This window comes from Mustela nigripes, chromosome 1, assembly GCF_022355385.1.
Source record: "Mustela nigripes isolate SB6536 chromosome 1, MUSNIG.SB6536, whole genome shotgun sequence".
In the NCBI taxonomy this organism is placed as follows: Eukaryota; Metazoa; Chordata; class Mammalia; order Carnivora; family Mustelidae; genus Mustela; species Mustela nigripes.
Genome location: NC_081557.1, coordinates 188,405,432 through 188,418,453, shown reverse-complemented (window position 1 = coordinate 188,418,453; position 13,022 = coordinate 188,405,432). Strand labels below are relative to the sequence as shown.

Here is a 13,022-nt window from a genome sequence, read left to right as displayed (position 1 = left end):
AATGAATGGATAAAGAAAATATGATGTATAAATATACAATGCAATACTATTGAGAAAGAAGGAAAGAAGGTCATGAGAAAGAAGGAAATCCTCCCATTTGCAATAACATGAATGGACCTTGCAGGCATTATGGTAAGTGAAATAAGCCAGAAAGATAAATACAGTATGATCTTTATTACATGTAGAATCTAAAATGGTTGAATTCACAGTAACTGAGAACAGACTGGTGGTTGCTGGTGTGAGGAAATGAGTGAAAGTGGTCAAAAGGTACAAACTTCCAGTTATAAGACAAGTAAGTTCTGGAGATATAATATTACAGCATGGTGACTACAGTTATCAATACTGTACTATGTATCTGAAAGCTGCTAAGAAACTAGATCTTAAAAGTTCTCATCATAAGAAAATTGTGACTCAGGGAAAATAGATATTAACTAAAATTGTGGGAATCACTTCACAATATAACCACTGTGTTGTATACTTTAAGCTACACAATGTTATATATCAATTATATCAATAAAACTGCTGGAAAAATGAGGTTATAGATGAACTAACCTCTCTTTCGTTGATTACTTGACTGAATCTCATCCTCACTGGCATTTTCACCAGGACCATCTAATTTTGTTTCCCGGCTTTCTTTGCTCTCACTGCTAATTCTCTTTTCAACCTTGTCTTCTCTTTCTTTTCTATTTTGTGGCTTCTTATTTCCTTGGCTGATGACACTCTGGCACTGCAAAAAGTTTTTCTGAATGAAACAATTTCCATGAACATTGATAGAGTAACTCAGAAGCATATCTTTGTTCCTTTCATAGTTTAAATTAAAAATCAGGGGTTGGAGAAGCACCTGGGTGGCTCAATCGATTAAGTATCTGTCTTCAGCATGAGTCATGACCTCAGAGTCCTGGGATCAAGGACTCTGGCTCCTTGCTCAGCAGCAAGCCTGCTTCTCCCTCTGCCTGCCACTCCCCCTGCTTGTTGCACTCTCTCTCTCTCTCTCTCTCTCTCCCTCCCTCTCTGATAAATAAATAAAATCTTTAAAAAATCTGCCTTCAGCTCAGGTCATGATCTTGGGGTCCTGGGATTGTGCCCCATGTCAAGTAAGTTCTCAGTGAGGAGTATGCTTCTCCCTTTGCCTTCTGCCCCATCCCACTTGTGCCTCCCTGCCTCTCTCAAATAAATAAATAAAATCTTTAAAAATAAATTAAAAATCCATTCACTGAACACTTGATTTGATATGCTATTCATAAATGCATACATGTGTGTATATATAATTAGCACTTCAAAACATACTGAAAAGATTATGTATCAAAAATGTAACAAATTCTGAAATAAAATGGGCTTTAAATTAGACTCATATTAAAAATTAATCTCTTTTGGAGCAACTGGGTGGCTAAGCCTGTTGAGTAGCAGACTCCTGATTTCAGCTCAGACCATGATCTCAGGGTCCTGGGATGGACCCCTGCCTAGGTTCTGAGCTCAGCAGAATCTGCTTGAGATTCTCTTCCTCTCCCACTCCTGTGCATGGGGTTCTCTATCTCTCTCAAGTAAGTAAATCTTTAAAAAAAAGAAAAAAAGTTTTAATCTCTTTAACTGTAGGCATTATATGAAGATAACAGCAGGTTAACCACCCCTTCCAAATGTAAGATTACTTCTTGAGAATACAATGAGATGAAGACAACCTGATGAATAAAATTGGTTCTGAAAAGTGGATTAGACTATAAAAAGGATAGCTCTTAAGTTTTCAGCACTTCTTTATTAATGTAATTCTCTAAATCTGAAATAAAATAAATTTTGCATGTTAAAATGAGACAATTTTCTCTTCATTAAGAAAAAGCCTTAAAACAATACTCACTCCAGTGTTCACTAATTCACTTGGTGTTGGCCAATTCGCCATATCGCTGAAATCACTAGCCTAAGAAGTAATAAATAAGTGTTATATCTGCAAATTAGAAATCTTAAATAGAAAAAATATTTTCTAAAAGTGAAAGCAATTTAAAAAATCACCTACATACAATTATATGTAGGTATTTGCCAAATTAACTCAAAAATCTCTGCAAACAACAGAACACTAAAATAATAATGCATGGGTCTTATGATCCCCCTTCTGGAACTATTAAATGACACTAAATTGATTTACATAAGATAATAGAATAAATTAATACAAGCAGGATTTGGACAAAGGCTACAGTTCTCTAGTATATTAGCTTTAACCTAACATCAATGATACAACTAGAAGAAAAGTACACAATAATCTAACAGTTTCTAACACACCAATTTTCAAAATCAACACAGCTAAGAAGAATATAGCTAAAAACACACCTTGTTGGATTTCTTTGTCTTGAGTTTTCCTGCTTTTATAATTTTGGGGGAACTGAGCTCTAAAAAACAAAACAGAACAAAAAAAAAACAAAAAAAAAATAAAATTAGGGTTTTTTTTTTTTAGAATTGGTTTTACAATCACTTAATTCAATATATTTAACAAAATAGCTATTGTATCAATTTTAGTAAGCCATATCCTCACCATTTCTAACAGAAGCCAAAGTTCTGAAACTCAAATTCCTAGTAAGAGAACAACTATAGTTCCAACATAGATTCAAACTGGTCTTCAGTACTCAAATCAATACCGAGAAGTATCAGTTAACTTAAACTAAACTGACAGACCAATTCTTTCTCTGACAGAATACAACACGAAAAATTAGAAATAGTAACATGTTTTAATATAGTAAAGTTAGAAACTCACTTCCCAAAGGGATACATTTCGCTACATAATTCATACACTGATGTCATCAAGGACTATCCAGAAAATGAATCAAAAGACTTCAAACTATTTGTCCTTGAAAACAAGTTTGACAACCACAATAGGTTTTATATAGATGAAGTCATTAAAAAAAAAAAAAATAGAAGTTTGTACCTGTCATGGTATTCCCACTTGTCCCATTTTGAGTAAGTTAACAATAAAAATAGATAGGTAAAGACACAGAGAGAGACTGACTCTCTAAATGAAACTTTACATTGTCTTTTGGTTGGTTCGTTACTTAGCAAGATGACCAAATGGTGTATCACCGACCTAAACATGATCTAAATATTGAAAAGCAGAATAAACTTGGGATCTGTATTTACAGAAAAACTAATAATCCAGCAAAACATAAACCCATAAAATCATGGCAATGACCAATTCATAGAATAAAGTAATCCTTGAGTTAAAACTCAGAAGCAGATTTTAAAAAGACAAAGAGAACTTATCAAAGGAAGAGAGACGAAGGATTAAGATGTCATCAGGGATGGACATAAAAGAATCTTGACTATTATAGTAATTATATTCCTAAAGCAGAATAACGAGTACACAGGTATTTCTTTTATTCTTTTTTAAGTATACATATACATATGGATGTGTATACATGCATAAATATGCATAAGGATAAAACATTTCATTAAGAAAAATTAGATTAAAAGATATGGGTAAACAGGACAAAAAAATGGGTACAGGAAACTGGGTGTGGTGAATAAATAATGAATCTTGGAACACTGAAAAGGAAAATTAAATTAAAAAAATAAAGATAAATTATTAAATCTTGAAAAAAAAAAGAAAAAATCTAATTTAATAAAGAACAGTATTTGCCTGAACATTATCTAGAATTTGTTCTATATATACTATGTATGTTTTATTCAAGTTATATAATATAGAACATTGGAGAACAACAAAGTGGAGAACATGTCCCTGCTAAGTCCAACAAGGTAGGTGTCTGGTAGTTACAAAATAAAGCCTTATACAAAATATTTCATGTAATGGAAAATAATAAGGGAGAGGGGCACAAAAGCAAGTTTTATTTAGCTTTATTACAAATCAATTAGACATCAATAATCACAAAATTAAGGTCATAAAATAAAGATAAAAATTATTCTGAGCACATAAAAATAAACTTTTTAACTTCATTACTAAATGGCACAATTAAGTTATTAACAAAATTTTTAAAGATAACTGAACATGACAAAAAATTAATAATCTGTTGATTAAAAGACCAGTACACTGGGGGGTAGGTGTGGGAGCACCTGGGTGGCTCAGTGGGTTAAGTCTCTGCCTTCAGCTCAGGTCATGATCTCAGGATCCTGGGATCAAGCCCCACATGGTGGGGGGGGGGGGGTCGTCTCTTCAGCAGGGAGGCTACTTCCCCATCTCCCTCTGTCTGCCTCTCTGCCTACTTGTGATCTCTCTGTCAAATAAATAAAATCTTTAAAACAAAAACAAAAATGCAGTTCCATACTCTACTCAGACACTGAGTATTATCTCTAGGAAAAAATGAAGAAATAAGTTGGGAAGGAATATTTATTTCTTTGCACATTTAGGAAGACATTTTGACTTCAGCATTTTTAAAATAATTTATATACACATAGAGAGAACAGGTAAAACAAGCCTAGAAAAGGTAATTTTAACTAAAATGAATGAAATTGCTCTGCATGTTTTTAGAGAAAACCTAAGACTAAAAAAGCAAGCCAGTCTAGAAAATTAAAAAAATTAAAATAAATTTTTTTCTCAAGCAGGTAAAACATAAGAAAAGGCCGCTAGTGGCTTCAAATATATATATAAATACACATGAACAGTGTGTAATCTTCTTATCTCTGTTTTTCTAAGTATCATTGGTAAAACACTATACTACTAGAACTTTTTGAGTAATATTCCAGTACCTTAAACTGTTATTCTTTAACCCTGCGAATCTATAAACTATAATCTATAATTCTAAATTGATAAGAAAAACAATCCATTTTAAGGGCTTGGACACAGAAAACAAAAAGTGTCACACTATTACCTAGTGAGGTAGATGCAACATTTTTAATTGTCAACAGTGATTTATTGTGCATCATTAGGATTGAAATCCCTTGTTATTCAAACTGTGATATATGAATCAGCATCACTGACATCATGTGGGAACTTAACTAATTATACAGAATATCAAGTCCTACAGAATCAGATCTGCATTTGAACACCCATAGTGGACTCCTAAACATGTTAAAATTTTAGAGTCACTAGTACAATCTCTTCTTTAAAGAATGACTCTGTGGTTAACCCCCCAAGAAAGATGTCTATTGCAGCATGATTGCATTTAATCATAATTTTAAAAAGTCAGATTTCTTTCCAATTAATAAAGTCCACAAATTGAGCACCATTTAAATGAAAGTCATTGTTGTGAGCAATACACAAACATCAAGAAGAGAGACTTTGCCTCAAAGAACATTATAAAATAAAACAAAGAGATAAAACATGTGAATATGTAATCCCAGTACAAGGCACTTAGGGATAGTTTCTATTAAGAGAGCTATAAACTATTAAGGGAGAGCAGCTCAGAGAGGCCAAGAAAACTACACAAGAGTCAGCATTTGTACTTGTTTTTCAAGGATAAGTAGAACTAAAACAAAAGGAAGGATGATGAGCAAAACCTTAACAGTCAGGAACACCTAACACATTTATCCAAAACACAGGGTACACAGAAGGGAACACAAACAAAAAGCTAGAAAGGTAGGATAAGACCAGACACCTTATAGTTCCCTTCCAAATTAAAAACTCTCTTCTCTTGTTAACAAACAATATACCAATGTGTGAGACATTTAAGTAGGCTTGGCGGGGGAGGGAATGCAACTGTCACAAGGTCAATTCTACTCAGTTTAATTTTTATGGCCACAATCTTTAGCAAAGTTTTAATTAAGAAAATGCACTGATAATTACCAACAGTTCACATAATTTTGTATTTAAAGGAGAAATGTAGTAAAATGCCACTTTGCTACAGTGAGTGCTTTAAAAAAAAAAAAACTTAAAAAATTACTTAATTCTTGTACTCTAAAGGTGGGAGTATCAATTTGTACAGTCACTTTAGAGAGCACCTTGTCAACTAACCTACACCGTGTGACCTAACAATTCCAATGCTCATCATCTATCCTAGAGAAAGTCAGACATATATACAAGAAGTATGTAATTTTTTAAGTAGGCTCCATGCTCAATGGTGGGACTTGAACTCACTACCCCAAGATCTACCGACTGTGCCAGCCAGATGCCCCCACACTCACTTATTATAAAGAGAAAAAATAAAAAGGGTCCATCAACTTTAAATGAAAAATGGAAGGTGATATTATGTTCTAAACACATATGCAAAACACTATAGTAAGAAACATCTGAAAGGATAGTCAGTAAACAAGTAGCATGATTATCTCTTTTCTTGAAGGAGACGTCAAAATTTCTGTTTTTACAAGGAGAATGTATTTATATATCATTTATATAATTTACTTAAAATGTTTTAGGGTAATAATAAGCTTAATTGAGGTTTCTGGGAAACAGACATTAAGAAAAAGGAGAATTGATGAGGTTAGATTAGACTAAGGATAAAAAAGATGGAAAAATCAGTATTTTTATATACCACGTTTTCATTGACTAAAAGAACCAAAATTATATTAGAAAGCTGATATTTGATATGCAGAAAACAGCCACAGATAAAAATAAGAAATTAGCAAATCCTATACTCTGATTTTAATACAGCTCTCCATAAAAAATGTATTTTAAACAATGTTAGGACAGACTGGGGGACAATCCTTTCTGGTCTCCTGACTGAACTCAAAAATGCTGTGACACTATCCCAGGTCTCTTGGAAGAGACAGACTTTGGTTGAAATGAAGGCCTTATCTAGATTAAGAAAAACAGTGATACACAGACCAAAACCATCCTAAAAGTGGTATGAAGTGTCTCACAAGGGCTGAAGAAGCAAGAATGATTCACCTGCCGTTCAATTAGAACAGCACGTTCTAACAGAGAAAATTCATGATTATCTGTCCCAAAAAAATCCCCTTCATTTTCTATAATGTTTCCATCTCTGATAATAAACTCTCTGGCAAAATTTTGTGGATGTAATTTCTGTACCTTATTAAGAGAGTGACAGAAGATCCAGATAAGGCCAGGACAAGCATGGTTTAAGTCTCTTATTCCAGCATAATTAATATCATTCTCTTTGCCTCTCTACAGTATCCTGGTTTGTAGGATAAATTGCACAGCCCCCTCCACACCTCCCACTAATAGATTATCACTGGTTTGCACCTACTCTAAACTTTAAAGGTCCTCTGCTATTTCACTGTTCTTAAAGTTGCAAATTTGCTTAGGAAAACAGGAAGCCAGGACACCCCAGGTTATAGATGGCACTCTGGTATTGACTTGAAGAGATGAATATACCCATTTCATTCATTTACAAGGCCCAGAAAAATTGCCAGAAGTCAACTAGCTAGTTAGTAACAATATCTGCACTAGAACCTAAGTCTCTAAGAACACTGCATTTCTACACCATTATCTCCAAATTACCAAACTACAGATAGAAGTTGTGGTAGAACAGTCAATACTATGGAGAGTTTAGAAGTTACTACACTATTCCAAGTAGTGATGAACATTATTTGTCTAAGCACAGAATAGGTTCCAGGAATAACAAGAACTGTGTACAGAGAGACATCAACAAAATCCAAACTCGCATGAACCACAACATAGCTCAAGTATTACCTCGTTCTTAACCTCCAACAAAGATTAAGATCCCCAGGGAAGGCACCTGAGGTTAACTGAACTGTTAAATACTTTTCAAAAGGACATTTCCAATTAAGATTCCTGAGTCTTACCTTGAAAGTTTGAAAACCTGTCAACTTTACAATCAAAAGACAGTTCATTTTTTCAGTAGTTCACGGAATATAAATTATAATTGTGTGTAAATCTACAAGTAGGGAGGTTGGACAGCCCATTAAGTTTCATTAAGGGCTTTTCTTTTCTTTGCTAAATTTATGGAGATAAATTCATCCTTCAGTTAGTGACAGTAGTAAACAAATCTTTGTAGCTAGAAGAGAATGATGGTAATATTAAATTTAGAGCAAATTTCTAAGCAATTTTTTCTGCAAGTGTCAAAATTTATCAAAAATAATGAGTATTACCATGTAAAAACTAAAGAAATCAATTAACACTTGTTTCACTCTATTGGGAGTTCCTTTAAAGAACTGTTAATATACCTGCAATATAATGTATTTATACCAATCACCTTACAGTTATACCACATCCTTTAAATCACTTGATCCTCACAACCCTGTAAACATGCTCATATTTTCCCCATTTTACTGGTAACCTTTAATTTTTAAGAGAAAGTGAAGATATGCAAGGAAGCAGCTGTAATTTCTATAAAAAAGTTCAATTAACTTACTAAAGCTTAATTTAGAAAATAAGACTAGGAGATACTACTTCTTGTTATTTAGTATTTCCATTTAAACTTAAAACAAAACCAAAAACTGCAACCAAAATAAAGCACCCAGGGTCATACTGTATAGGTCAGCTTTCAAATGCTGTGGCATAATCTAACCTCCTCTAAAGAGGATCGCTAACCTAATGTTAAGACTATCACTTACCTAATGTGCAATTCACTCTCCTGTCAACTTTCTTGTTTAATTATTTTCCACCACAATCCTAATTCCAAGCATTTTATTAGCAACTACGGTACAGTTGCATTTTTAATACGACTATTTGTTTACAAAACAGATTTTCAGTTTGTCAATTACTTCAAAACAAAGAAAATTACAATCGCGCTTCCACTTATGAATAAATCCCCTTCTCCGACTTGCTTCACCGCCCCCCCGCGTTTTTTCTTACAAATCCACAAAAACTTTCTATAGGACGAACAGCACTACCTACCTAAAGTTAGCTTTCCCAACTCACTACCACGTGGGGGGGAGGGGTCAATCTCAATGGAGGCCGCGCCAGCAGAGCGGCTCAGCTAGGTTACTCCCGCAGTGCCCCCACCAGCCAAGGAGAACCCGAGGTCCCACCTCTTCCTGCCGCTCCCTTCCCAGATGTCCATTTATGTAAATAGGCAGAGTGAATGACACCTTGGAACAAAATACCTCCGACTGTCAGGGAAAGGAAGCCTGCCCCTCCCCCCAGTCCCACGACAGCCTCTACAGCCAAACGAATCACCCCTGCACACACCCTCCCACTGCCCACCGCAAGAACCACAGACCTGCCTCGAGGGTTTCCAGTGGGGACGGTGTCGGTCCCATCCCAGCAGGGGACAGGTGCTGGAGAGGCTTTTTGGTCCAGGGGTTCTCCTTAGGCGGCGGCGGCGGCGGCGGCGGCGGCGGCAGCTTTTCCTCGGGACCAGTCGCCGCCTCATCCACTGGGGCGTCCTCGGCCCGCGGGTCCCTCGGCAGGGGTGGCAGGGGTTCCCCGCCAAAGGGACCCCCGGGCCCGCGCGCCTTGTGCGCCAGGTGCAGCGCCAGGGGTCTCACGGGCACGGCCGCCTGGGGCACGCTGTGCCCTAGCACCAGCGCCGGCGACGGCTCTCCTCGCGCACCCGCGATGATGGCTGTCGCGGCCCTCTCTTCACTCGCCGCCTCCTTGCCCTCCCGTTCGGGCGGGGACAGCCGCTCGGCCTGCCGACTCGCCGTTACCAACAGCGACTCCTCAGCAGCCACCGCGGGTGGCTCCTCCCGAGAGTGAGCGGCAGGCAGCGCGGCGCGAGTAGACATCGTCCCCTTGCCCCAGCCGCCCCCGCCGGGGGGGGCCCGGGGCCAGGGAGCCCGACTGCCCGTCTCTCCGCCGGGAAACCGACTGGCTCCGGCCTGGGACAGAAAACCCGAAAGCCCGGCCGCCGCCGCCGCCGCTGCCGCCACCGCCGCCCGCGTCGGCCGACGCCGTGCAGCGCCCGGCGTGCCGCCCCTCCCCGCGTGGAACGGAGCGCTAACCGCCCGCCGGCCCAGCCCGCCTCACAGGCGCACGCCCAGAGCCAGCCAACAAGCGCCGGGCGCCGCAGAGGGAAGCCGCAGCCGGGAGCCGCAGCCGGGAGCCGCGAGCCCTCACCTGGCGCGGGCAGCCGCGGAGGCGCTACAAGTAAGGGCTGGAGGACCTCTAGCGGAGTCAAGGAGGCGCGTGCCCCCAGAGCCGGTAACTGCTCGCGGGGGTGGAGGCGGGGGCGTGGAAGGGGCGGTCCCAGAAGACAGCGGGGGCGGGGCCTCGCGAAGCAGCGTGACGTGGCTACTCACCCGCTCTTGCCCTCGCCTGGCCACCGCCCGGGGTGGTTGACTGACTAGCCCGTCCGGGTGCCGCCCGGCTTAAGGGCCGGCCCCGCCCCAGCGGCCAGCCGAGGGGGAGAGAGGAAGAACTGGACGATTCCGCGGCTCGCCGGCTACCGCAGCCGGACTGCGGCGAGCAGGGCGGGTCGCTCACGGGGCCTCTGTGACTCGCAGCGCAGTGGCGCTGTGCCCTCCGGGTGCGAGCGAGGGGCGGGGCGGGCGGGGGCGGTCGCTTTGCCCCAGGCCAGGACGCGAAATTGACTCCAGAAGGGATGGTCTCTGCCGACAACCTTGGGCCGCTTCGTTAACCAGCCGGGGTCCCGGACGGGGCCGTTCTGTCCTCTGTGTCAGTTGCTTCGCCCGGTGAAAAAGTTTCCACCTGAGATTTTGGGGCACCTCGATCATTTGTAGTCCTGAGCCACATCCAGAATGGAAATTGTGTAATTTGTAGGTAACTGTTTATGAAACCTTTGCCCAGGCAATTGGTTTAGTGTATTTCGCTCCTTCATTTCTACCCTCGAACCGAAATAATTTTTATCAAGTGCTTTTGAGCAAAACAAATGGTTAATATTTCGCCGACTTGTTGTTAAATCTTCCTTTAATTTGTAGAGATAACCCCTGTTTACAAATTAACCATGTTTCCTAATATTTTTTCCTGGAATGGATATGTTTAAAAGGTACAAATATGTTTTAACTCCAGTAGGGGCTTTCTATTTGGCTCTGAAATTCAGTGAGTGATAATATTGATTTCATGGGCGTGGATTTATAAGTTACTAAATGTTTATGTTCTTATGCAAGGTCGCTTAAAATGGGTTTGACCCAGTGAAAATTTTTTTCATCAAGGGACACCCCTCAGAAAATAAATGTGTTCACCATTTTTATGTACTTGGCAGTGGATCCTTCCTGGCCTCATTTAGGGCTGCCAAACTAGGCAGAGAGCTTATACAGGACTCTTCTCCCAGGGATCTCGCTTCAGTCACATTAAACTTGAGATTAATGTTTCTGTTTACTCAGAAGCTGTACTAGACATAATTTTTTAATTCCCTAAGGTTAGTAAGCTACTCATACACTTACTTGTAAATAAGACCTTTCTTGTTCTCCATATCACTGGTTTCCAATTCATCTGACCCTAAGGAAATTTCGGAACACATTACCATTTTAAAAAGTATTGTACTTACCTACATTCCCAAGGAAGCGCCATCTTTACTAGCCTCCTTATTGGTAAAGCTTTGTTTTGTTAACTTATCAACTAGCTGCTCTTCTTGTTACAATCAGCCTTTTGGAGTCCTGCCAGGTAATGTTGGTTTTTGTTTACAGAAGCTCAGCAGGCTGCCTGCTGAGCAAGGATTCCCGACTTGGGACTCTATCTCAGGACCCTGGGATCCTGACCTGAGCTGAAGGCACCTGCTTAACCAAATGAGACAGCCAGGCATCTCTTTACCATCTATTTAAATACAGGTGAATTAAAGACTGATTTTTTAAAAAAGATATTATTTATTCATGAGGGACAGAGGGAGAGAGAGAGAGGCAGAGGAAGAAGCAGGCCCCCCTACCTGATCAGGGAGCCCGATGTAGGACTCCATCCCAGGACTCCAGGATCATGACCTGAACCGGAGGCAGACGCTTAACCATCCGAGCTACCCAGGCGCCCAAGGCTGACTCTGTTGAAGAAGAGGTTATGGAATGGATTTCCAAAGTTCGATTCATATGGGCTACCTAACCATGGTTGGTGGTTTTGTTTGTTGCTTACTATTTTGTTTTGTTTTGAAGTGAAGTATTACAAAGGTGCTTTATTGAAGAAACACAGAGGACCCATTTACCCATTTACTCTAAAGAATTCAACAGTTGGGGGGCATCTGGCTGGCTCAGTTGGTTAAGTGTCTGCCTTTAGCTCAGGGTTCTGGGATCCAACCCGGAATCCAGTCAGGCTCCCTGCTCAGCAGGTTGCCTACTTCTCCCTCTCCCTCTGCTACTCTGCCTGCCTGGGTGTGCATGCATGCATGCGCTCGCTCTCTCTCTCTAATACAAGAAATCTTTAAAAAAAATAAAAAGAATTTAATAGTTGGTATTTGGGGATCATCACTGTAATGCAGTACCACTAATGTCAGTGAAGGGCAATTTGTTGTCCCTCTTTTAAATACATATTAATAACTCCTATTTCCACATAACTACCTCTTGGAAACAACTTCACCTATCTTCTATTTGCCTCTCCGCCCTTTTCCTGCCCTTGTGCCAGCCAGAGCTGACCTGTCCAGATTGCACCAATGGATTCCCTCATAGTCCTTGGTATCTCAGTGGATTCAAGCATGAAGTATCCGCAAGAGACAGAGGACGGAAGATAGTGAGATCGAAGTCCATATTCCCCAAGCTCATGAATTCCATGTTCACCCAGGATTAATTGCAGAACCCTCCTTTCAGTTAATCTCTCCAGTTCTTCCCTTTGTCCCTTCCAGCCTAGTAATAACTTCCAGTCCTTGAGATATTGCATTATCTCTTGCTGGTTTCCCTGACTCTTGGGCTGCACCTCTGTAAGTCAATATTTATTAACTCTAGTCTAAAAATTATGCAGTTTAAGTTTCCATTAGATTTTTTTAAGCTTTTATTTTTAAACAGTCTCTACACCCGTTGTGAGACTCAAACCTACAATCCTGAGATGAAGAGTCACACACCCCACCGACAGCCAGCCAGGTGCTCCTGTCCAGTTTTCAATGGGACTTTGACCTAGTTTGCCTTGGCTGAAACTCCATTATGTTAAGTCATTTGGCCTCTGCTTCTTAGTTCAAAACAGGGAAGAAAGATGGATTGGCTCAATTTATTTTTTGTAGCCAAATCCTTACCCATCTTCCTATGGATTATTTCCCTTGAATAGGGTCCCCATCTATCCTGGAGGAACAAATTATTTGGTTCACAACACTACCCTCAAAACAATTAGGTTGGGAGAGCTAGTTAATAGGAAT

General features: G+C 40.1%; 1 protein-coding gene across 4 annotated transcripts in view; it reads right to left on the bottom strand.

Annotated features, from left to right (window-relative positions):
• LARP1B (La ribonucleoprotein 1B) overlaps positions 1-10,014 on the bottom strand; it is a 123,123-nt gene extending 113,109 nt beyond the window's left edge. The window contains exons 1-4 of one of the 4 annotated variants that reach the window (XM_059378253.1): positions 9,854-10,014; positions 2,317-2,375; positions 1,850-1,909; positions 553-742 (exon numbers count right to left, since the gene is read on the bottom strand). In XM_059378253.1, coding sequence (XP_059234236.1) covers positions 553-742; positions 1,850-1,891 — 232 coding nt within the window. In that variant the 5' untranslated portion in view covers positions 1,892-1,909; positions 2,317-2,375; positions 9,854-10,014. Of the gene's footprint in view, positions 1-552; positions 743-1,849; positions 1,910-2,316; positions 2,376-9,014 lie in introns of all 4 variants that reach the window. The other 3 variants (XM_059378240.1, XM_059378244.1, XM_059378270.1) reach the window with 3 other exon arrangements.
• Between the last annotated feature and the right edge of the window lie 3,008 nt (positions 10,015-13,022).